General features: G+C 46.3%; 6 protein-coding genes across 9 annotated transcripts in view; 2 read left to right on the plus strand and 4 right to left on the minus strand.

The window, feature by feature from the left end:
- Window positions 1-548: 548 nt before the first annotated feature.
- On the minus strand, window positions 549-2976 carry Tfb1 (transcription factor B1). Its single transcript, XM_017142527.3, has 6 exons — window positions 2884-2976; window positions 2513-2776; window positions 2108-2446; window positions 1079-2047; window positions 841-1016; window positions 549-784 (listed from the first exon to the last, which is right to left on the minus strand). The coding sequence occupies exons 2-6, from the start codon at window positions 2664-2666 to the stop codon at window positions 659-661; spliced, it is 1764 nt and encodes a 587-aa protein (XP_016998016.2). The 5' UTR covers window positions 2667-2776; window positions 2884-2976; the 3' UTR covers window positions 549-658.
- A 445-nt stretch (window positions 2977-3421) lies between these two features.
- Window positions 3422-4151, minus strand: Arc2 (Activity-regulated cytoskeleton associated protein 2). Its single transcript, XM_017142472.3, has one exon. The coding sequence runs from the start codon at window positions 4033-4035 to the stop codon at window positions 3451-3453; it is 585 nt and encodes a 194-aa protein (XP_016997961.1). The 5' UTR covers window positions 4036-4151; the 3' UTR covers window positions 3422-3450.
- Window positions 4152-5515: 1364 nt separating this feature from the next.
- Arc1 (Activity-regulated cytoskeleton associated protein 1) lies at window positions 5516-8009 on the plus strand. The gene has a single exon (XM_017142524.3). It carries the CDS (start codon window positions 5632-5634, stop codon window positions 6400-6402), a length of 771 nt encoding a protein of 256 aa, XP_016998013.2. The 5' UTR covers window positions 5516-5631; the 3' UTR covers window positions 6403-8009.
- Window positions 8010-8500: 491 nt separating this feature from the next.
- On the plus strand, window positions 8501-9970 carry LOC108057990 (uncharacterized). The gene is made up of 2 exons (XM_017142469.3): window positions 8501-8656; window positions 8805-9970. Exons 1-2 carry the CDS (start codon window positions 8594-8596, stop codon window positions 9597-9599), a joined length of 858 nt encoding a protein of 285 aa, XP_016997958.2. The 5' UTR covers window positions 8501-8593; the 3' UTR covers window positions 9600-9970.
- A 690-nt stretch (window positions 9971-10660) lies between these two features.
- LOC108058040 (spermatogenesis-associated protein 20) lies at window positions 10661-14495 on the minus strand. Its single transcript, XM_017142526.3, has 5 exons — window positions 14214-14495; window positions 13990-14154; window positions 11891-13351; window positions 11344-11549; window positions 10661-11281 (listed from the first exon to the last, which is right to left on the minus strand). The coding sequence occupies exons 1-5, from the start codon at window positions 14363-14365 to the stop codon at window positions 10818-10820; spliced, it is 2448 nt and encodes an 815-aa protein (XP_016998015.2). The 5' UTR covers window positions 14366-14495; the 3' UTR covers window positions 10661-10817.
- A 678-nt stretch (window positions 14496-15173) lies between these two features.
- The window catches only part of Shrm (shroom), a 49197-nt gene continuing 41667 nt past the window's right edge, over window positions 15174-22703 (minus strand). For all 4 annotated transcript variants that reach the window (XM_017142496.3, XM_044393351.2, XM_044393352.2 and 1 more), the window contains 3 exons: window positions 16509-17952; window positions 16187-16444; window positions 15174-15744 (listed from right to left, as the gene is read on the minus strand). In XM_017142496.3, coding sequence (XP_016997985.2) covers window positions 15481-15744; window positions 16187-16444; window positions 16509-17952 — 1966 coding nt within the window. In that variant the 3' untranslated portion in view covers window positions 15174-15480. The remainder of the gene's footprint in view (window positions 15745-16186; window positions 16445-16508; window positions 17953-22703) is intronic.

Below are 22703 nucleotides of genomic sequence, written 5' to 3' on the forward strand. Positions count from 1 at the left end.
TTACCTGACTTGAACTCCCTCACTCTATTTTCAAAAGTTGACTTGTTTGATCATTCAATTCAGTTCAATTCAAGTGGACTCATGCAGGACTCTAATTTAAACTAGTATAAAATTCGACCTCTAAATAACGGTCAGTAGCAAATTCCACCCAGAACGGATTAACATAAAAATCTAAAAAAATCACATTAATTTTTTAATATAATCCAGAATACACTGTAACTAGAATATTTACACCGAACTCCGAGTTAGTTTGAAACAACAACGTGGCTCCCACCAAGGACCACTTTATAATGACAAAGTACAGAAATATCTTAATATTCATTTTGCTTTGCAAAATATCCTTGACTTTTGTTACGCGACCAAGAAGTGCCAGCCAACTGAAGCGCCCAGCGCCACAGATTACAACCTTTATAGAATCGCCGGATCTGTTAATTAACTGGCACGGGTACGCACCGAAACTAACCGCAGTCGGCGGCGCTCCCAAAATAACCGCACTCACGACGCGAGCCGATAATTCTCCAGAAATAGACATGGAAACGGGGCTGATCTACCAAGTTGCAAATGATGTTTTATTTCAATGCGTTGCGCATACGCTTATTAGTTACTCCTAGTCTATAATAATGGTTCTTGAGGTGTGTTCGCCTCCGTTGGGCATTTGCTACCTGCCGTTGCGTAGCTTTCGTTCCTTCCAGGTGGCGAACTTTCCGTTGGCTGTGCGCAGCAGCTGGTTCATGTGCTGGGTCAACGAGGACCGCAGCGGCGAGAGTTCGTGCATGGCGCGATTCTGAAAGGTGCATTAGGATTTATGATATACTCAAGGAACATAATTTAAGAACCCACCTCAAAAGGCACTAGTTTGGCCTGTTTGAAGCGCTGCAAAGTCTCGTGCATACGCTGCAGCTTTGCCTCCAGCTCCTCGGAGGTGGGCGGGAAACAGCTCCAGAAGTGCTTCAGCAGCTCGGATAGTGAGAGATACAGGTGTCGCAGCTCGCGTTGGAAGTCACTGGGCACAAGTTCTGCAAGGCAATGGAAAAAGTTAATAATGAGAGTTAAAAACCCAAGTTTAAGTTCAACTTACGTCCCGCTGACTGCTCTTGGAAGCCGCGCATCATGGAACCGCCGGGACTCAGCTCTCCCAGCGCATTCACCGCCGCCTTGGAACAGATAAAAGTGCGCTGCACGTTGCGATTCAGCCAGGACTCTGAGTTGCGCACCAGCTTGTACTGCACCTCCTCCAGACTCATGGAGTCGTTGTGGTTGTCGTACATGCTGTTCTGGACGGGGCCATTGAGGTAACGCTCCACCTTTGACAGTTCGAACTGCTTGTTGGCCTTGCTGGCCTTCTCCCCGTGGGCGGCATCGTCGTCTGCTTCTATGACTGGCTCGCCCAGATCCTCGTAGTGAATCTTCTCCATCAGTCGTTGCTTCTTGCTCTGCGGCTCGTCCTTGTCCACCGGGTCGGCGGAACTCTTGGCGGCGGAGGAGGCCGTGGCCTTGCCGTTCAGACCGTTCGTATAGGCGGACTGCGAAACCGGTCCGTTGGCATTATTCGTGCCATTGGTCATCGTTGAGGGCGCTGAGGTCACGTTGGTACAGGTCTTGAGCACCATAATGGAATGCTGGTTGAACCGCTTGATCATGTTCTGATGCACGATATTGCCGCTGTTCACTACGTTGCGATCCCCGGCCACGCTGCCGAAGCCCTCCTCCAAGGGAACATCCTCGAACTTCTTGAGGTCCAGAAGCGGATCACCGGCTCCCTGCTGAACGGCCGCTTTGAGGGCCTGATCATCGATCTTGCCGCACTCGGTGAATATATCCTTAGTGCCGGCGGTGAGGCGATCGCGATGAAAGTAGTGCGATTGGAAAAACTTGGTCCAGAACTCGGATTCTGGCATCTTGGCGGGCACATTCTCGAAATGCTTGCGTTTGACGGCGGGATAGGTCTTGAAAATGCAGTGAATCACGTCGGAGGTGAGGTTGTACTTGAGGCCGTTGCAGCCGTCCGTTTGCGGCTTGATGTCGGCCAGAAAGGCGCCAGAGACACCTGTGATTGTAGGGAGAAAAAATGAGAATCCAGAGGTATATGATGGCTTTAGATACCCACCGATCTCCTGGGACTTGCCCATCTTCTTCAGGGCATGATCCTTGGCGTGCGTGGCCCAGAACTCGTCGCTGGTCAGGACCTTGGTGATGACCAGATCCTTGTAGAGCTGCAGCAGATTGGGGTTCTCGACGAGAATGCGGTTCTTGTCCTCCAGGTCCTTGTCCACCTTCCGCTTGAAGTTGGGCAGCAGCTGCTGCAGCAGCTCCTTGACCTTGTCCCTGTCCGCCAGCATCGCGGGCTGTCCCTGGCGATTGACGAAGTGGAAGGTGGAGGTGTTGCCGTCGTGCAGCACCACCTGCAGCTGCACCTTGGGCTTTCCCTCCGGAGAGATCTTCTGGGCTGGATGGATGGATGGAGCACAGAGGGGTTACTAAAGCTAAAGGCCTAAGGCGTTTGTCAACCCACTCTTGATGTCCGCATAGCGATGCGAGACCGTCACCGTGTCCCGGTGCTCCGCCATCCAGGCCACCCGCTCGTTCATCACGTACAAGGTGCCGTCGCCCTTCTTGTACCGCACCTCGCCCATCTGGAGCAGCACGTCCTCGCTGCTGGTGGTCATCGTGTCCTCCGCAGCAGTCCCAGTCGCAGATCCACGGTCGCCGTCTCACATGGGAGCCTCCGAAAGGACGAGAAAGGACGAGAAGGGGAGCGCCAGCAGTTGCCTGCCACCTGAAAGAGCACGAAATGCGGTCTGAGTTGCATCCTCCGGTGGCGGAAAAGTGCTGTGGCGACTCCGCCGGCGGCACTTTCCCCCATTGGCGGTCGGCGAAACGCACGGTTTCACGCTATTTTCACGAAATTACTGCAAGCGCAGCCGCATTTAATAATAATCTTAATCACGAAATAAAAAAAACGCAACGCACTTCTTCTTAGTTTGGTATTTTTAGTATTTAAATATCGAAGTAGAGGCTTGTCGAAATCGAAGAAGAAGAAGAGGCTTATCGATAGTTGGATAAAAACGCTTTCTGATATCGATTATATATATTAAACATGGAATGGCGGGAAATTCAAATTAAATTTTAAATATGCTTTGGCTTTTAATATCACTCTGCTCCTCTATAACTTTTAAAGAAATTTTTTATTTTAACCTAATTTATTATGTGCATACTTTTGACCTGTTAATGGTGGGAATTATTATCTAAAATAATATATTTCAAATTTTTCAAATTAATGTGTGTTGTTGTCATCTGAAAAACGTTGCATATCATCTGTAAAATTGCCTACAAAAAATCTCCATAAAATAGTTAAGAAAACTCAGTTTTAGCTAAACTCTTGTAATTTTCCATTGTAATTAAATTTCTTTATTTTCCTAGTATGTACAGCTAACTAACTTAGGTGCCACTTCAGTGCTTGGTGCGCTCCACAGTTCGTCCACGATCGAGTAGCTCCCGGAAGGTCTTGATCTCGTGCCGGGGAATGGCCTCCCGGTACTTGGGCTGCATCAGACCGAAGATGAAGTCCAGCTCCGTCTCCTCGTCGTGACGTCCCTCGGGCAGCTTGGCCAGCAGGGCCCGCTGCTTGCAGACAAAGGAGTCGATCACCTCGTCGTAGGCCTGCTTCGTCTCGAAGATCTCCATGTACAGCTGGTAGGAGGGCTTCGTTGGCGAGAAGTGGTCCCTCAGCAGCTGCAGGGCATCCGGCCAGGTCTTGGCATCCCGGCGCACTCCCTTCCACCACATCACGGCTATGTTGTTGAAGAGCAGCGACAGACCCTTCAGGGCGTCCTTGTCGCTGATGCCCTCCACCTCCTTGTACGTCTCCACAGCATTGATGAACTCATCCACGGCATCGTGATCCCGCTGCCCGCTGAACCGCACCGTGCAATTACTGAAACTCCCCTTCGAGGGCGGCTCCTCCTCTTTGATGGGCGCCAAAGCCTGAATCGTTTCGATGAGTATGCGAAATTGTTCGTCGGACATCTGCGTCATTTTTGGGGCCGCTTTTTGTTTTGGTTCCACGAGAAGAAAAGTAAACAAACAACGGCCGGAAATGGTCCAGCTCCAAGTCGAATTTCAAAGCCCCCAAACTTTTCGATGGCGGGGGAGCAACTGGCGTTGAATTTTGCCCGCTCAGCGGTTTTGCTCGTTGTGAAATTAAAAGCCCTTCGCTCTTTTGACTAAAAGCTTTTTCGATTTTCGAAAAATAAAACGTCGCGATGGTCGCTCACTGAATATGTTTTATTTTAATGGGGGAGCATTTTCTCATTTTCTGGGGGGTTCACCTCTCCTATCTCCACTTCGATTTACACGAATTTGTTCTATAGATAATAAACCCAGATAACAGGTGGCATTCAAACATGTCATTATTATAATTGATGGAACGAAAAAGAAATGGCTTACTTTCAATTATTATGGAAAATCAGCTTAACTATGCTATATATTTGTCATAGATGTTTTCTATTTTAACCGGTTTTCTTAGGTCATCTTCGCCTATTGATTTGTCATCACAAAAAGAAACAATGACATCACATAAAAAAAGCGTGTTGTTTGGGCAAACGAAAATTTTTACTTTTATTGATTTCGAAATGAAAATAAATGTAAAAGATGAACTTGACCCAATATGTTATCCAGAAAAACTTGAAACTATTTGAAAGAGCCAAAAATGTTCTCATCATTTTATGAGTTATATTTTGTAAGTAAAAAGTCTCTAACGGCTTAATTGCATGTCAGTAATTGAGCTATGAGCAAGTTCGTGAATTTCAAATGGCAATGTAATGTACATTGCACACAAATTGAAGGTCTCGAAATGCACTCTTTTTAAAAAACCTCATAAAAGAAAATCAGAAATAAAACTAACAATTCTTAAATTGATTATTTCTTCAAAACATTGGTTATATAATATTACCATAAGCCTTTTTTTTATACAAATTTTTCGTCTTCAAATTGCACAAATAACAAGCCAGGGTTTGCAAAAAAAATTGTTTAGATAAAAACTAAATATAAATGCTTAAAAATATTATAAGTATGAACAGTAATGTAGAAGGGCACATGGATAAGCAAAACTGCGCTGTGGATGACAAAGTCCGCTATTGAAATACAAAATATATATACTCAGTTCCAAGAATTTCACATGGCAATGTAATGAAAGTAAAACCCGAAATGAAATAATAATTCTAGGAAAGTTTTCCTTGAGACCCAAATAATTACCCACCTTTAGTATAGTATAAAAAATCAATTGGAACATATTTATAACCGGGTTTGTTTATCAGTTTTCGGGTATGTTACCGGCTTTTAAACTGATACCATTATATGGCATATAGCCCGATGATTCACTGGGTTGTAGCAACAAGAAACACAGGCAATGCCCGCTCTTTGGCGCTTCCTCTCTCGCATTTTCTCTCCCCGATTCCCCAAGCTTTTTCGAAGTTCGATTTCACAACCGGCGGGTATAAAAGGCCCCTGCAGTCAGAGAGCTCCTCAGTTCGCAACAACGGCCGCATTCGCTACACTGGCTTTGCCCGCCGACGGAACCAAAACCCCAAGAGTTTAATCACCTAACCTCACAGAAACCCCCGAAAATCCACGATGGCCCAGACGATTCAGATGACCAACGAGCAGCTCCGCGAGCTGATCGAAGCGGTTAGGATTTCCGCGGTGAGTGCCGCCGGAAATGCAGCGGCAGCCGGAGGAGCAGATGCCCAGGGCGCCAAGGCCAAGGGCAGTTTCTCGGCGTGCACACACAACTTCGGCGGAACCCGGGATCATGACGTGGTCGAGGAGTTCATCACCAACATCGTGACGTACAAGGAGCTGGAGAACATCAGCGACGAGAACGCCCTCAAGGGCATCTCGCTGCTGTTCTACGGACTGGCGAGCACCTGGTGGCAGGGCGTCCGCAAGGAGGCCACCACCTGGAACGACGCCATCGCCCTGATCCGCGAACACTTCTCGCCCACGAAGCCCGCCTACCAGGTCTACATGGAGTTCTTCCAGAACAAGCAGGAGGACCACGACCACATCGACACCTTTGTGGTCCACAAGCGAGCGCTGCTGGCCCAGCTGCCCAGCGATCGCCATGACGAGGAGACGGAGCTGGATCTGCTCTACGGCCTGCTGAACATCAAGTACCGCAAGCACATCTCGCGCCAGACGATCCAGTCCTTCAAGGACCTCCTCGAGCAGGGCCGCATCATCGAGCACAACAACCAGGAGGACGAGGAGCTGGCCGCCACTTCGAAGAATACCCGTGGCTCCAAGCGCACCACCCGCTGCACCTACTGCAGCTTCAGGGGCCACACCTTCGAGCACTGCCGCAAGCGTCAGAAGGATCGGCAGGAGGAGAATCACGACGATTAGGTGGCCACAAGCAACCCGAGGCAGCCATCGCCACATGACATCATCGGTGGTGGTTCCGCCCACAAAAACAAAGCAGAACTTTTCGCAGCCACACTGGCCGACCGACGTCAGCGAGAACCCAACATCCGGAGAGAGAGGCAGCAACATGTACAGCAGCAACACCAACAGCAGCAACAGCAACATGTACGGCAGCAACATCAGCCCCCCGGCAACCTCAATCTCCCCAAACTCACTGGCAAACGGCGTGCCGGTAAGCCCCGATCAGCTTCTAAAAACCCACAAATCACGCTGTTTGTATTACTCTTCGTAATACCCCGAAAACGGCTCTTTTTTCTAAATATTTCACGCCGCCCTGTCGGCTGTTTTGGCTCAGAACGCCAGCATTTGAGCAGCAATTATTTCAATTGCAACATTGAATTTGATTTTACAACTAAAGTTGTTTCTATAGTTTCTATAGAAACAAGCATTGCTTCGAAAATTGTGGGGCGGGGGCGGCTGGGGGTCAGGCATTTCGTCCGAAAAACCGGTTATACAATGAATGATTGTGGAATTCAAGCCAGAGGCCCGTAAAGTGTCATCTGCTGATTAATTTCGGCACGGCACTGCCTTGAACTTGAATTTCATGCTTTGACATTGCGTAGCCGCCTGGATGCCGCTTGATCCACAGTCGCCCCCCCACAACCCTACAATTCTCACAACCGCCGGCTCCACTTTGTGCCGCTCAGCGAAAGAATAGCGATAACTTGGTTACCAAAAGAGATAATCCGTTTGTTGAAAAACCTACAGATCATCGCTTTTGCCACCATTTTCGCTGCTTTTTCGTCTGATCCTGGTCCTTTGTGAAGCTGGCAAAAAACCCCCCGCCCGGCGAACGCCCGCTTAGATCCTTTTGCATGCGACATCGAAAAGCCCCGAGGGGCGGCGACTCCCACTTCCGGTTGAGGCTTCGGCAGCTTCCGCTCTTGGGGGTCGCTTAGCCCCTTGCGATGTCGCCGATGTGCGAGTGGAGCTACAGGGGGCGTGAACCGGGCAAAACCAGAATTTCCTCGGAAGTTCAAAAACCAACTTTTGACATTTTGTCAACCACTTTCCACACCACAAGCACACATAGCACTACGATGGCTAACGATTCGCCATCCGTGCGGTTGGCACGTCAGATTGTCTGATTCGGATCACGGGTGTAGGGCTGTTTATCATTTCACCCCTGCGACTCCGCGACAAGCTTGAGGCACGCCAGCACCATCATACACTGAAAAAACCGGGTTGGGTCTCGTCGTGGCCGCGCCCCTCCAGCCGGCACCGACTCTCTCCGCCCCCCAACTGCAAAACCAGCCTCTTGTGCAGATGAAATAGGCGCGATCAGCCGTCTGGGACTACTCATCCTGTTCTGTCCTGCATCACGGTGGCCAGACTTGCACCGTGCGCCATAAACTGGAGATTTGGCCACACGCACAGCCAGAGTTTGGCCCGCAATCCTCACAACAGAAACCACGAGTGGGGGCCTATGGATGACCGCAATTGGCTGCGGAAGCAACAGAAATTAAACAAACTTAACAAGACTGAAACCAGAAAACATTAAACCACAAAAAACCACAAAACCTAAACAACTATCAAGTGTTTTTATTTTACGGGGGGAAATGGGAATATTCTTTTACAGGGAAAATATTTTTTTACAGAGAAATAATTTATTTTACAGGAAAAATAAATTTGCTGCCAAAAATCAATTGTTTTGTAATAAAATTTAACTATTTTAAGTTGATCTTACAAAAGAAGTGAAAAGTCCAATATACCCTTTAAAAACTGCAACTGAAAAATAGGTAACGGCAAAACAAAACATAAACAAGTTATCGATAGACTATTGCGGCGGAAATGGCAGCCTTGCCAGACTGTTGCGCTAGAGATGGCACTGTTGACAGGTTCGCCTGCTGAACGATAGACCAGATATTTTTAGACAAAAACGCCTGCACTCATGTTTTTAATGAATTTGTTGGTTCCTCCGCCTTGAAATCTCTTCAAAAAACAAGTTAAAAGTAAGTTTGCTGTCGTTGCCGCCCTGTAAATAGCCCATTTAACTACCGATGTTTCAAAAACACCGACGTTATCGATGACACCGAGGCTGCCATCGAAGTGCTGCCACCTCTACGACAAAATAATAATATTTCCTAATCAATATACCTGATATCAACAACTGATGCACAAAACACACCGTCTCACCACCGACAGCCAGTACATGGAGGTCGAAGGCTTGCTGCAGGTGAGTGGACGCACTGCGTCTGCCTTCTATTCCGGTTAATCCGCAGACGGCTACAACGCCCTTTCTTTTCGCCCCGTCGCTCTCCACACACTCCGCCCACCTGAAAAACCTGGTTAAAAACCACGCAAACACCCACATATCCACTTAGGCCATGGACATGCCCACCAGCCACGACCCGGAGGCGGAACTGGAGCCGGAGTCCACGTCGCTGTGCCGCCTGAGCCGCTACAACGTGACCAACCTGTACGATGGGCCGGCGGGCGGGGGGTCCGCTTTGACCTCGGGCCGCCAGCGCTGCTACACAATGCCGCATGTGCCACCGCCAGCGCCGCCCTCCACGCCCACTCTGCTGACGAGCGGTGGTGGGGGTGGGGGCGGTAGTAGCACCTCCGTATCCGTCTCCATTTCGCCCACCTGCTCCACCGGCAGCCATCCGCTGGATGGCCAAAGTCAGAGCCTCAGCCAGAGCCCCTTGAACCACTTCATCTACGTGAAGAACGGCAAGAACCTGCGTCGCGAATCGCGCTGCGTCGACTCCGAGCTGTCCAAGCTGTTCAATGTGGTCTCCATCACGAACCGGCTGACGGCGATCAAGAATCGCAGCGGCTCCCTTGCGAATTCCAGCGGGATTTTGAACGCCTCGCGAACCATATCGAAGCTGAACGGGGCGACGGCCACGAAGATCTTCAAGATCCATCGGGATCCCAAGGAGTTTCTGCGCGAGACGGACGAGGACTCGGTCTCGGCGCCGGAGTACGACGAGGAGGAGGAGGACACGCGCTTCCGGTTCTTCCGGCGGGCGCGCTACTCGCGCAGGTACAGCACCTCGCGGTCGGGCAGAAAATTCGCGAGGAAGTTCGCCCGTTTCGAGCACCATGAGCGCATGGAGACCATCGTGGATAGCTTCGATGCGGCCATGAGCTTCAACGATGCGGACACCTGAGAGAAGGAGGATGAGGATGCGGCATGGCAGATGGTCGGCCAACCAATGTGATGAATGTGAATTTCAACTAAATTATTTTAATTGCTACAAACTACTATTATTACGATTATTATTACCGATTACCGAGCTGTTCTCTCCATACGTTTAGTTTCCTTCTACGCCGATTGCCGTGGCCTCCGGGATCCCGGCTGCGAGTCGCGGCTGCGGATCGCGGACGCAGCGCAGGGCACGCATTTAGTTTAAAGCCTAGTTTTACGCCTACGCCTCTGGGGCGGAGCAGGTGCAGCCGACCACCAAATGGTTGACTGCTCCACGAACAGAACGATTCCAATAAATGCACAAAACGTGTTGTATTCGAGAAGAGAGATTAATTATGATGGTTTCATTTAGAGCTGTGGTTAAGTTAAGTTATGTATGATCCACACAAATATAACATCGTAATCCTGAGAATTCGCGGTTTGTGGAGAATCAATAATTATAAAGCCAAGTATAAGCAATAGTGCCTTAGCTAAGAAGAAAACGGTCCAACCAATCTGAAGATCCTCCTGTTCTTAAAAATTCGCGGGTTGGAAGAATTAATATAAAATCTATAAAAGTTCTTAAATTAATTTTCAAAAACCGCGAAATCTAAGAATTAAGAGGATATATTTGCGTGGATAATACATAACTTAACTAAAGAAACCTAATAATATATTCTATATTGATTTTTAAAAATCCGCGAATTCTTTAGAGCAAGAAAATATATTTTTGTGGATCATACATCTGTAATATTTGAAGACCACGAGAATTTGCATGGGCGGAAGAAGTGGAAACAAATGTCGATATATACACAAATAACCATCAGGTTACTTGTGCAGGGCTCTAGTTCTAAACTTAAAGAAAACACCAAACACCGTTTAGGGTTTCCCCCGTCGTCTTTATTAACTTTTCTTCATAGACATGTATAAGGTTATTTTCGTTCTCCGTCACTTTAAACTCAGCAACTTCAAACAACTGTAGACATCTAGGGGAGCAATGCAGGCGGCGAAAGTCTCTGACTTGTCAATGGAAGAAGCTACGGGTTATTTGACTCTGTCACAAGTCCATTGGGGTCTTTATTAACTACCTCTTATGACTACATAGTTCCGAGAACTAATTTTCGCTTTGGAAGCGCAAAAAAAAACAACAATGAATAACATCTAGATGGTCTAAAAATCTAATTCGAGCAACGCTCGGCATTTAAACACGCTTCGAGAAGAAATACGATGTGAGATTCTCCTCCAGCTGCTGGGGATCGGTGACGGGCATGCGGCAAGCTCGTTCGTGGCAAATGTAAACCGTAGTCTTGCCGCTGACCATCTTAAACTTGGTTTGCAACCGTTTGTCAGGGGCCTCTTCTGGTTTCGAAGGATCCACATGCACGATGATCATGCTGGGGATGTAGAACTTGCGGCATATCTCCACGAACCGCTGGGTGTCTGGGGAATCCGGACCCACCACTGCCACCAAATCCAGGCCGTTCTCATGCATCAGCCGAGCGGACAACATCTCTGGGAGGGCATGTCCGAAGGGCGATACATCGGTGAAGAAGTTCAACAGTTTTCCGGCCCTCTGGAGATAGGCATTCTCGTCGTAATAGTGGCCCAACAGGACGAGATTGCGGGCGGATACACTGTTGCCACAGGGCTCGGCCCCATCGTGGTCTTTAAAAAAACAAACCAATCAGTTATTTGTGACTAAATAGGTGAAAGTCAATCAAATTTACCTTCCTTTAGCCGCACAATAACATTGGGTGAATCCTGCTGCGAGAAGAAGTAAGCTCCATTTTGGTCGTCCCAGAAAAGCTTGTCCTGCGTGTCCTGCAAGGACCTGGCCCAATGCAAGACGTCCACGTCCAGTGTAGCCTTGTAATAATCCAGCAAGCCCTTGATGAGGAACGCATAGTCATCCAGAAAGCCATCGATTTGGACTCTATAAGGGCAATAATAATTATTATTATTATCTAAACTAATATAAAATTCGAGCTCTAAAAAACGGTCAGTAGCAAATTTCATCCAAGAACGGATTGACATAAAAATCTAAAAAAATCACATTAATTACTAAAATAATTAGGAGCCGCGTGTGAGGTACAAATTATTATAATTATATATCTAAACTAATATAAAATATCTAAAAAACGGTCAGTAGCAAATTCCACCCAGAACGGACTGACAAAAAAATCTAAAAAAAATCACATTAATTACTAAAATAATTAGGAGCTGCGTGTGAGGTTCAAATTATTATAATTATATATTATTTTATATAAAACTCACTCATTGTTCTCCAGAGTTTCATCACCCACAGCCACACCATAGCAGGCCCGAATGAGCAGCTTTCGTTCCGGATCGTACATCTCCTGGCGCAGAAATTCGAGCAGTTCCTTGGCCGTCTGCATGTACTGCTCCCGATGGGCCGAGTAGCAGTTGCCCAGCTTGCAGAGTCCCGACAGCACCAGGCCATTCCAGGCGCATATGATCTTGGTGTCCAGGTGCGGACGCGGTCGCTGATCGCGCAGAACGTGCAGAATATCATTGGCGGTGGTAAGGAGCTTCCTAAATTGATCCGCCTCCAGGTTGAAGTTGGCACAGGTCTGCTCCTCCGATCCCCGAACGATGAGGATGTTCTTGTGGGTCAGGTGACCATGCGGATCGCTGTAGGCTGGGATATTTCCGCGTGGCTTTAAATCGTAGTGGAAAGCATAAATCTCAAAGGCCCGTTCGGGCGTAATCTCGTCAAATCGCTCTGCCTTCTCCTTGAAGGCAGCCTCAATCTCATCCCAGGTCCAGGCGTAAAAAGCTCCCTCCACCTTCACCTTAGCTTCGTGGCTGGGCAACGAATCGGCATCCTCGCCGGCATAGAAGCCGCCCAACGGATGCCTGAGGTCCTTAACCAAATACCTGTAGATCTTGTCGCCGTAGTCCAAAAATGCTTCGTTCCTGGTCACTTTGTAGGCATGGGAAAACGCCACCATAAGTTGTCCCTGGTCATAGAGCATCTTCTCAAAGTGAACGTTGTGCCAATCGTGAGTGGTAGCATACCGAGCAAAGCCTCCGAAAATATGATCATTGATGCCACCCCTGCCAATGTGATCCAACGTGTCAATCACCATGTCCAGCACATCCAGATCCTTGGTGATGAGATAGCCGTGGAAAAGAAAGTTCAGACGCGGCACCTCCGGAAACTTGGGCTCCCCACCAAAGCCTCCATGACTCTGATCGAATCGCTGCTTATGAACGCTGATGGCCTCGGCCAGCTTGTCCATGGCGCTTCCTGCCCCCGCCTCCGCCACAGCCGCATACTCCTGGCTCTTCTGCAGAGCATCGATCAAAGTGGCTCCGGCTGCCACGAGGGATTCCTTGTCCGTTTCCCACTTCTTGGCAATGGAATTCAGGACGGCGCTGAAGGACGGCATTCCGTAGCGGGATTTGGGCGGGAAGTAAGTCCCCGCCACAATGGGAGCCAATTCAGGAGTCAGCCACACGCTCATCGGCCATCCACCGCTGCCCTTGGTCATTAGCAGGAACTGCATGTAGACCTTGTCGATATCCGGACGCTCCTCCCGATCCACCTTGATGTTCACAAAGTTCTGGTTCATAATGGCCGCTGTTTCGGCGTTCTCGAAGGATTCGTGCTCCATTACATGGCACCAGTGACAGGTGGAGTAGCCCACCGAGAGAAAGATGAGCTTGTTCTCGCTTCGGGCCTTCTCGAAGGCCTCCTCGCCCCAGGGATACCTATAAAAAGAGTTGATATCACATTGAAATCTGCACTTTATAGGGATTTTCTCAATGTTATTATGGATTTAATTTTTTTTAATAATAATTTTATAAGTATTAGCTCACTTTCTAACTAAATACATATCTTATTTGTTTGAATAATTGTTTAAAATAGTTTTTTTAAGTACTTTTATAGGTTTTACTTGGGAACATGTAAGATTACAAAAAAGTTTATATAATAACAAAGGGCTATACATATTATAATTAAAACTGTAGATATTATGCCATCAAAATCTAGTTATTTTAGCGTTTTACCACCAATATTATTGTTTTGGTATTTATTACTGAAGTGGCCCTGCTATCACACGTGATTTAAGGTCAAGTGAATAATTGTCTTAAATAGTCATTAATGTAATTTTATTGGTGTTATTTAGGAACATGTAAAATTACAACAAAGTTTATGTAATAACAAAGGGTCATACATATTATAAAGATAATTCAGCCTTTAGATATAACAAGTTATTTTGGGGTTTTAGCGTCAATATTATTGTTTTGGTATTTATTACTCAAGTGGTTTGATTTATATCGCCCTTATCTGCTATCACATGTGATTTAAGGTGAAGTGACACCCACACTTTTTAATGTATCCCACTCACCAGTCGACTGGATTATAGGCGTGCTGCAGAAGGTACGGCGACTTGGAGGCGACCAGGCGATTGCCCTGCTTGGGAACCTCCTCCTTGGGTGCCTCCTCCACCTTGGCGGTCTCCTCCTTGGATGCTTCTCCACCGGTGGCCATTCCCCTGAAGCACTGCTGCTGGCTGTGACGCGCGGAAAAATAACATTAGAACAGGTGGTTGATTAAAAATGCGAAGCTCACTTGCTCACTGATACGGTGCGACTGGGACAACCGATGTGCGGGAGTCGCAGGCTCCGACGGACCGACTCGGGTTGTGATGTATCTGTTTGGAGTTTCAAGGTCGTTTGCAGAGAGCTTCGTATCCAGGGGAGGAGCGGTCTGACCCTGAACATAGCAAACGAATCGGGAGTCTCGGGGCTTGCGCTTTGCTTTCACTTATCGACCTCGTCCAATGCCAATAAAACTGCAACGTGTGAGTTGTGAGTCTCGAATTGACCAATTTGTTTTTTGTTTTGCATATCGGCTGTGGTGATGGAACGGAATGCGATGTTTATGCGATACCATCGAGTGCCGTGCCGCCAATTGGTCAGCTTCGATTGTTTTCGTTTAAAAATTGATTTAGCGGATTTCATTTTGTTATTAAATAGTTAAGTATTTATTTTTATAATTAAGGGTCGTGAAAAGATTTTTGTTAAATACCATTGCTGAGCAATACAAAAGGGGAAATCTGACCGAAAAGAAACATGGCAATTTTCTTAGCATACTTTAATGCGATGCGGAAAAAAACTCTCCACATAAATTCTCCACATTTCAAACGTTAAAACTTTTAGGCGGGCAAAAAACTCTCCACAAAAAATTCTCCACAAGTTAAATTTAATTCAAATCTAGCGACTCTAAAATTCAAATTTAAGTTGGAAAATTAAAAAGAAGGTCTCTCAAGAAAATCCCTTTTCCCAGTTTTTATAACCAGTTTTTGGATGGTGGAAGAGTTCGAATTCAACGCCAGGATTCGGTGTATAATTCCGGTGGATGAAGTTTAACAAACTGAAATTATGAGCCATTTTATTAAAATAATCCGAATCATGGAAAGAAATATTATATATGTTTAAAAAGTATCAATCTATTTAAATTCAAATATACATATATTTTAAAATATTGATTTAATTCAACTCCTTTCTCCTCTTAATAAAAAAACGACAGTTGTTAAATTTTCATAGTTTTATTAATGCATAAAGTTTATCTTTGCTTTGATAATTATGTAGAAAATGCTTACACCTATGCGGCCGATATATAGAATAATTAACCTACTAGCTAGTTGAAAATCACAAATGAACATACAATATTTATACATTATAGTGTGGGTGTGGTAATTAAGCACATCGTTTTAAACTAATACACATTGCGGACTGGACTGGCAGATCCTGGGGACTCTCTCGCGAGGCTCTCAACTTTGAGTTGACAGCGGGGAGAATCGTTTGGCCAGGCGGTTTGTCCTTGGCCAGGCTAACTAACAATCGCTTTGGACTAGCGCATCGCTGAGGGAACTGAGCTGCTCCTCGCTGCCCTTGATCCTTTCGGCCAGGTCGCGGGCATCGGCGATCAGTTTGGCCTTCATGTTGATGAAGTAGTCGTAGTCGGCGCACATGTCGGCGCTGAGGTTTTTGCCCAGTAGGCCGGCAATGCTGGTTCCACGTCGATCGATATCCGATTTGAGGCGCTGCGCCTCCTCCAGCTGCTCGTACAACAGATTCCGCTTGGTCTCTAGCGCGCCCTAAGGATTAGAAAGGAATATTTTTAAGTAAAATATTTTTTTCTATTTATATAAATCGATATAAATCGATTCGGTTTTACATTATGTAATATCCATTTTAAGTTAACTTGATATGCGGCCCCGTAAATTCGATATGCTCGAAATAAGTATTTCATGTTAGAACGATATGCGTATTGCATAACCAGATATTTACATGCGCATATCGATTTTACGGTGACATGCTTTTTTTTTAAGTAATAGTACACCCAAAAAAATCGTTGTGCAACGTAGAGCGATTTTACATTATTTGAGATCAATTTTAATTTGATATGTGGCCAGATAAATTTGAGCTGGTCGAAAAGAGTATTTCATGTAAAAAACGATATGCGTATTGCATAACCAGAAATTTACATGCGTATATCGATTTAACATGATATCCTTTTTTTATATCTTAACAACCCACCTTTTCCTGCTGGCGCGTTTCCAGGCTGCACTCCGTCTGGGCCAGGCGCTCGGAGAGCGAGAGGAGCAGGCTGGTGATGTGACCCACGTCGTCGACGTAGGTGCGGAACTTGGAGGCCTCGCTGGGCCGGACCTTCTCCGCCAGCTTGGCGAAGAGATCCTGGCCCAGCTTGTCGTTGGCCGAGCACTCTTCGCCAATTGTCTGCTGCTCGCGCTTGAGGGAGCCAATTTTTTGGTTCAAATGCTTGATGAGTTCGTCCTGTGATAAGAAATATATATTAATATTTATATTATTTAATTTTTTATTATATACTATAACCCACCATCTTTTGTTTGATTAAATTCGTTGGCTCCTCGCTCGGCTCCTCGCCCAGCTGCAGTTCCACACTGACCACTCGGATCTCGGCGGTCGCGTTGATGGACTTCATCCTCATGAGCGTCGAGGTGCCCACATCCCGCTTGGCCAGGCGCAGCGGGACATCCGGATTGTACAGATTGCTCACGTACTGCGAGGTGGGCTTGCAGATCTTTGGTGTCAGGATGTCGGCGATCTTGTCGCCTGGGGGCAGTAGCTTCACCAGCTCCCGGCTCATCTGCTCGTAGTCCAGTTCGATGGGCTGTCGCTGGCGCGGCTGCAGCGTGGTCCTGGTCTGGTGATCCTCGCGTGCCGCCTCGAGATCCGTATCCCTGTCCTCCAGCTCATCCGTTTGGCAGGCCATATCCATTGTGCTGGGCTTGGGATTGACCATGAGGACCAGTTCGCTGCGCTGCATTAGCTGCAGTTCCTCAATCTCGGCTTCGATGGGCGGATTGGAGGTCACATCCTCCTCCGCTTCCAGGGGCGGCGGACTGGGCGGTGGCGGTGGCGTCATCAGGGGCTCATTGAGAAAACTGGCAGTGGGACTGGTTATCAGGGAACTGGGATTGGAGCCGAAGCCACCTCCTAAAAGGCCCGTCTCGCAGAGATGCGCCGACATCAGCTGGGATTGCAACTGGGTGATCTTCTCGATGTTCTCCCTCAGCGACTCCTGGCGGTTCATCGTGGGCTTCGTCTGTATAGTATTAGTGGTGCTGATCACCTCGGCGCGGAAGATGTGCGCCTCGGGCTTGGGATTGATGGAGCACTCCAGGGAGCTGGTGCTCAGGCTGCAGTCCGACTGCGAGGAGGCCGGCGAGAGGCGTGGCGGTGTGGGCGTTGGCGTGGGCGTCGGCGTGGGCGTGGCACTGGGCAGCACCTCCTCCAGCGTCGTCTCCAGATCATGGGCAGCCTGCTTGAGATCCACGTGGGACTGGGACATCAGCGGCATGCTCACCGCACTCGTGTGCTTCACATCGTACGACTGAGATCTCGTGTATTGCTGCGGGCTGGTCACCTGTTTGTAACCATGACCCAGAACCGGAGTGGAGTACCTTTGACCACTGGAGTAGTAGGGAGGTGCCTGACCCGTGGGGGAGTTTCCCATCCCCATTCCCATTCCATTTCCAGTTAGATTGTTATTGGAGCCATAGCGCAGGGTCACATTGGCATCGCCATTCGGCGATCCTGGCTGCAGTTTCCCCGGCTGCTGCTGCAGCTTAACGCCCAGCGGCAGGACATCCGGCAGATTGCTGGGCAGCTTCCCGCTGCTCACCCCGTAGCTGGGCTTCGTGTGGGCCACCAGGTCCTCGTTGGAGGTCAGGGTCAGCTTGTAGATGCCATGGTCGGGATCTGTGTTGTTCAGCTTCTCCAGACTCTGGCGCGGCAAATACGAGGCCTTGGAATTCGATCTGTAAGGAATAGGAAAAAATAAAAGGTTTATTACTTGAAGTTCAGGGAAAATACAGATACTATCTTTAAGTACTTCAGTACATCTATCTATCTTTATACACAAAACCATCATTCAAATTGCTGGGCACATATCAGTAAAGACAACCCCAAAAAAAAATCGATATGAAACGCAGATCATTTTTACATTATTTAATAAATTTTCAATTTTAGTTTGACATGCGGCCAGGTAAATTTGACCTGGTCGAAAAGAGTATTTCATGTAAAAGCGATATGGATTTTGCATGATTGACAAATTTACATTGCCATATCGATTTTACGGGCACAGGCTTTTTTTATTCCATAACTGGAATAGGTTTTAGGTACACTTATTGCTAAATTCGAGCTTTAATATACCTTTAATCTCGGATTAATTGTTTATTTTTGTGAATTCTTGATCAGAAGAATGGGTTTCTTCACTTTGTGGGCGTTGCCTAAATGCTAACTAAAATAAAGCCCAATTAAATGCAGCTTTCTGTCCCAAAATGTCAGCTTCCTCGGGTCATCGGTGGGGTCATCGGCAGTAGCGACCACAACTTGGAGAAAAAACCAAAAATATTTCCCGAATCGCACGTCTCATTAATGCAAATGCGCGGCCATAATCTGGACAGATGCTAATTGAGTCCTCGGCAGGCACTGAAAGGCCCCCGAAAACCAGATGCAATCTGTATCTCGAAGCACCCACATATTGTAAATTATTGTAATATGATGGCGAAAGCGACGACGACCGATGAAATTATTCTGTGCACGACGCGCGGAGACGACAGTTCGTCGTGTGTTAAGCTGATTTCCAGATTTCCAAGGCACACAGGGCACAAAGAGGCGGAATAAAAACGAAAGTGAAATGTTTACAGTGCAATTATAAAGAGTTTTATGTTTCAGAGTTTCAGAGCTTGAGCGTTTCAAAAAAAGCAAAAGTCAGAGTCGTTTTAGTGTGCAAGGCGTATGACGACGACGTCCGCTTCCCCTTGACAACTTTCAAAAGTGCTAAACTAATTTGTTATGTTTTTTGTATACCCATCATCATCATCATCTCTCGGCTTTTATTGTAAAAGGCTTTTGTGAAGATTTTCGCGCATATCGTTCGGCTTGGCCACCCCCTAAAAAGTTGCCAAAATCTTTATTGTTTCTGCAATGCATACACACGTGTGTATATGTAACCCCATATGAGAGCTATCTGGGTATACGAATAGTGTTTTGCATCTGAAGAAAGCCGTCGAAGAAATGTTGTCGCATTTGCATAAATTAAGAGCAGAGTGAAAGAGAAGAAGAAGATGGCCTGGCTTACATCACAGAGCTAGACAAAAACAGCTGTTGGATGGATGTAGATTTGCATAAGCCAGTCTTTTGTCTAGTTCCCTCCCTCTTCCTCTTCACTTTCTTCGGGTTAGAAAAAGAGAGACGGCTATGTAGATGCTGCCATTTCGCCTTTCCTAATCACTTCCGTTCGCCTGTTGAGTAAGTCTGCTGCCAATTTGGCTAAGACAAAGGCCAAGTCAGCCAAGAAACGGTTGCATTAGCATAGATTTGCATATCAGGCCGATGACATCACAAGAGTTAATTGAAAGCAGGTCTAATGTAAGTCGAGAACACATAGAAAACTGGGAAAACAAGAGATAATTGCTCGTATCTAGTGGTTACCATCTTGTAATCTTTCGACAAACAGCATAGATAAGGGGCCTTGGAACACAGACCCTTGTAATCCCCAGAGAATTCCACTTTCGAGCAACAGATTTACCCGACATAAGCTTATTATACATACACGGAAAAAAATTGACATGAAATAGGATCAAATCTACCTTAGTTCATGTCAACATGATATCATTTCATATAAAATATCATTGTCTATATATTTTGAACAAATAATGTAAAATAAAATAAACATATTCTTAATTCATAGCAAAGTGATATCAAAATGATATGAATAACTTGATCTTTAAAATATAAAACTGATCAGCACATATCAATTTGATCTTTTTTTTCAATTTTTTTTCTGTGTACATACAAACACGCCCTCGAATGTAACAGCTTTATTATGATTCACTCCACAGATCACACTATAAATACCCCTTGTGTTTTTTTTTGCCCGCTAATATTGTATAATTCCCAATAATACGCGGCGGGCCGAAAGACAATGACAAAAAAAAAGCGAGCCCAAAAGAAAGGGTCAAAAGAAATGCTCGGACACTGGGCTAAATACATTTCCATACAATTAACGCATATTTTATTTATATATTTGCCTATCTTTCCCTCTATTTGGCATTATTAAGCCGCGCGGGGCGTTCCATTTTGGTTATGTGATGCAAATTATTATGAAAAATTGATAAATTGCCCCTGCCTTGCATAACTGGCGGCAATGTGAGACAATAATAAACCGTTCGTCGGTGGTCAATAGGGTCGGATCATTGGAAAAAATCGGGTATTATCGCCTAGCCACCCGCCCGCTTTTGGGCAGCAATCATAATTGGTGGGTTCAGTGGCTTTTGGGTGGTGTTGCCGGTGATCCAGGTCTTGGTCAGTGGCCTTTTGCGTTGCGAGTTGCGCGTTGCGCATTGCGTATGCAACTGCAGCAGCAGCAGCAACATGCATTGCCTATGTTGCCGCTGCAACTGTTGCACTATAATTTTTGATCGGCAATATAACGAGCTGTTTGCCGCTGCCGCTGCTGCTGGCTGACTAGTTTTCGTTGATAGTAAAAGTATTTTATTTAAATATGCCGACGACGACGCATGGAAATCACGTTTTTAACATCTCGTCTCTTAACATTGAGCCGAAAAAAAGGCGAACAAATGTTGCTGCTGCTGCTGCTGTTGTTGCAGCGCTTGTTGTTGAAAACATAAACATCTCAAGCTCAGCCGAAACCAAAACCAAAACCGAAACCTGAAAACGGGTTTGGCGGCACCGCATCGCACACATTTTCACTTGCCGCAAAATGACGTCAAGTCAACAACATACAAAGTACAATAAGAAAAGTAAAACAAAACAGATGGCCATCAGCGCAGTTAGCTTTCTTTGGGTTTTTTTTTCCAGGGGAGGTCAGTCTTCTGCGGCCAGAACAAATCGCTCGTGAGAGTCTTTTTTCCCTCAGACAGTCCATCAAAGTATGCCATAAATTTCTCTTGGAAAAGTCCAAGAAAAACAATGCAGCAGCGTCGTCAGCAAGTAGCAACATCATCTTCCCAACCAGCAACAGTGGAAAAGAAAAGAAAAGTTCTCTTTCACTGAAAATGTTAGCTAAGTGGGCATCTTTATCGGACTTACTTCTAACCTTCTGGCGGAGAAGGAGAATCCCACAATTGCCCACTGAGATTTCCCCGCGCAACCTAAATCCGAATCGAAAACTTTTCCTCTCGAGCAATTTGTGCCTGTTCATCTGTTCATCTGCCTCGTGATCGGACTCCAATTGTCTGCCTCTCCGCTTGGTTTCTTGTTTTTCAGCTATTTTGTTTTCTTTTCTAATGCCGCTGTTGCTACTGTTGCCTGAGTTGCTGCTGCTGTTGCTACTGTACCATAATTATGATCCATTAATTCTGGCAGCAACGCCAACAATGATGGCTTGTGCAATATTTTTAATGTAAAATCGATTTAATGGCGCTTTTCGCTCGCGGCCCTCGAGCACCAAAAATAGACAGCTTGGGAAATGCAGCAGCCGAGGCAACAGCAGCAGCAGCAGCAACAGATGCTCTTGGCCCAGCCCCATTGAAAGTGTCGAAAGTGGCCGGCCTGTCCCATTGAATCCGATGAAACGGGGTAATTAACTTGTGAGCTAAACGGCCGCAGCTCATCATAATTACAGCTAAAAAGATGCCTGCAACCAGGGGGCAGAACACGGCAGCAACATCTGCAACACAGCAGCAGCAACACGGCAGCAACAGCAGCAGCAGCAGCAACACTAGTTGCTACCAGCACGGGAAACATGTGTGCCCACTGGACTACGACAGCAACAAGCTTGTAAATAATTCCAGCCCCACCTCCCGCACTTTAAATAGTTACTTTTGATATTCGCCAAGTTGCGTTTGCATAAACAAATTATTCAGCCAAGTGCGGGCCTTTTGTCTGCCGTCTGTTGTCTGGTGGATGTTGAATGTTGAATGTTGGATGTTGATAGGGGATTGCAGAGGAAGTGGGAGATTGAATGGTGCACGGAGGGAAAAAGATTAGCAAGAAATATATAACATGGAAAGTTTGGCAAAATGATTATGAGTTTAAAGATATAATTGGTTAGTGGGGTAAATGAATGCTTGATGAAAATGGGAATTTATATTCCTTAAAGAGAATTTATATGAATGAAAATTTGAGTTAGAAATAGAGCTTGAAAATTATCGATATTTTCGATATTTTGACATTCGAGAATATAAATGTTTTGAAGGGATATCAAAAATTAAATATCGAGAAATAGAAAACTGTCGATATTTTTTTGCAGCACTAGTTAGAAAAGTTCATTACATTTTTTAGCTGCAAAATTATATCCAAATTAATTCACTAAAATTTTCTCTCAGTGTATAAATGGGCTGGCGAAGGGGTTCACTGCTAATATCCGCGACACATCTGCCAATGACATTTTCACTCTCAGCCCACTTGGCATATAAATTGTACACACAGCGACCAACTTGTGTTTTGCCCTCGGGCGCATGCGCAACACGTCCGCCATGGCCGGATCAGCCGAAAGTAGGGGATCTGGAGGGGGGTAGGGGATACAGGGGATGGCTACAAG

The sequence above is a fragment of the Drosophila takahashii genome, chromosome 2R (assembly GCF_030179915.1).
Source record: "Drosophila takahashii strain IR98-3 E-12201 chromosome 2R, DtakHiC1v2, whole genome shotgun sequence".
Classification (NCBI taxonomy): Eukaryota; Metazoa; Arthropoda; class Insecta; order Diptera; family Drosophilidae; genus Drosophila; species Drosophila takahashii.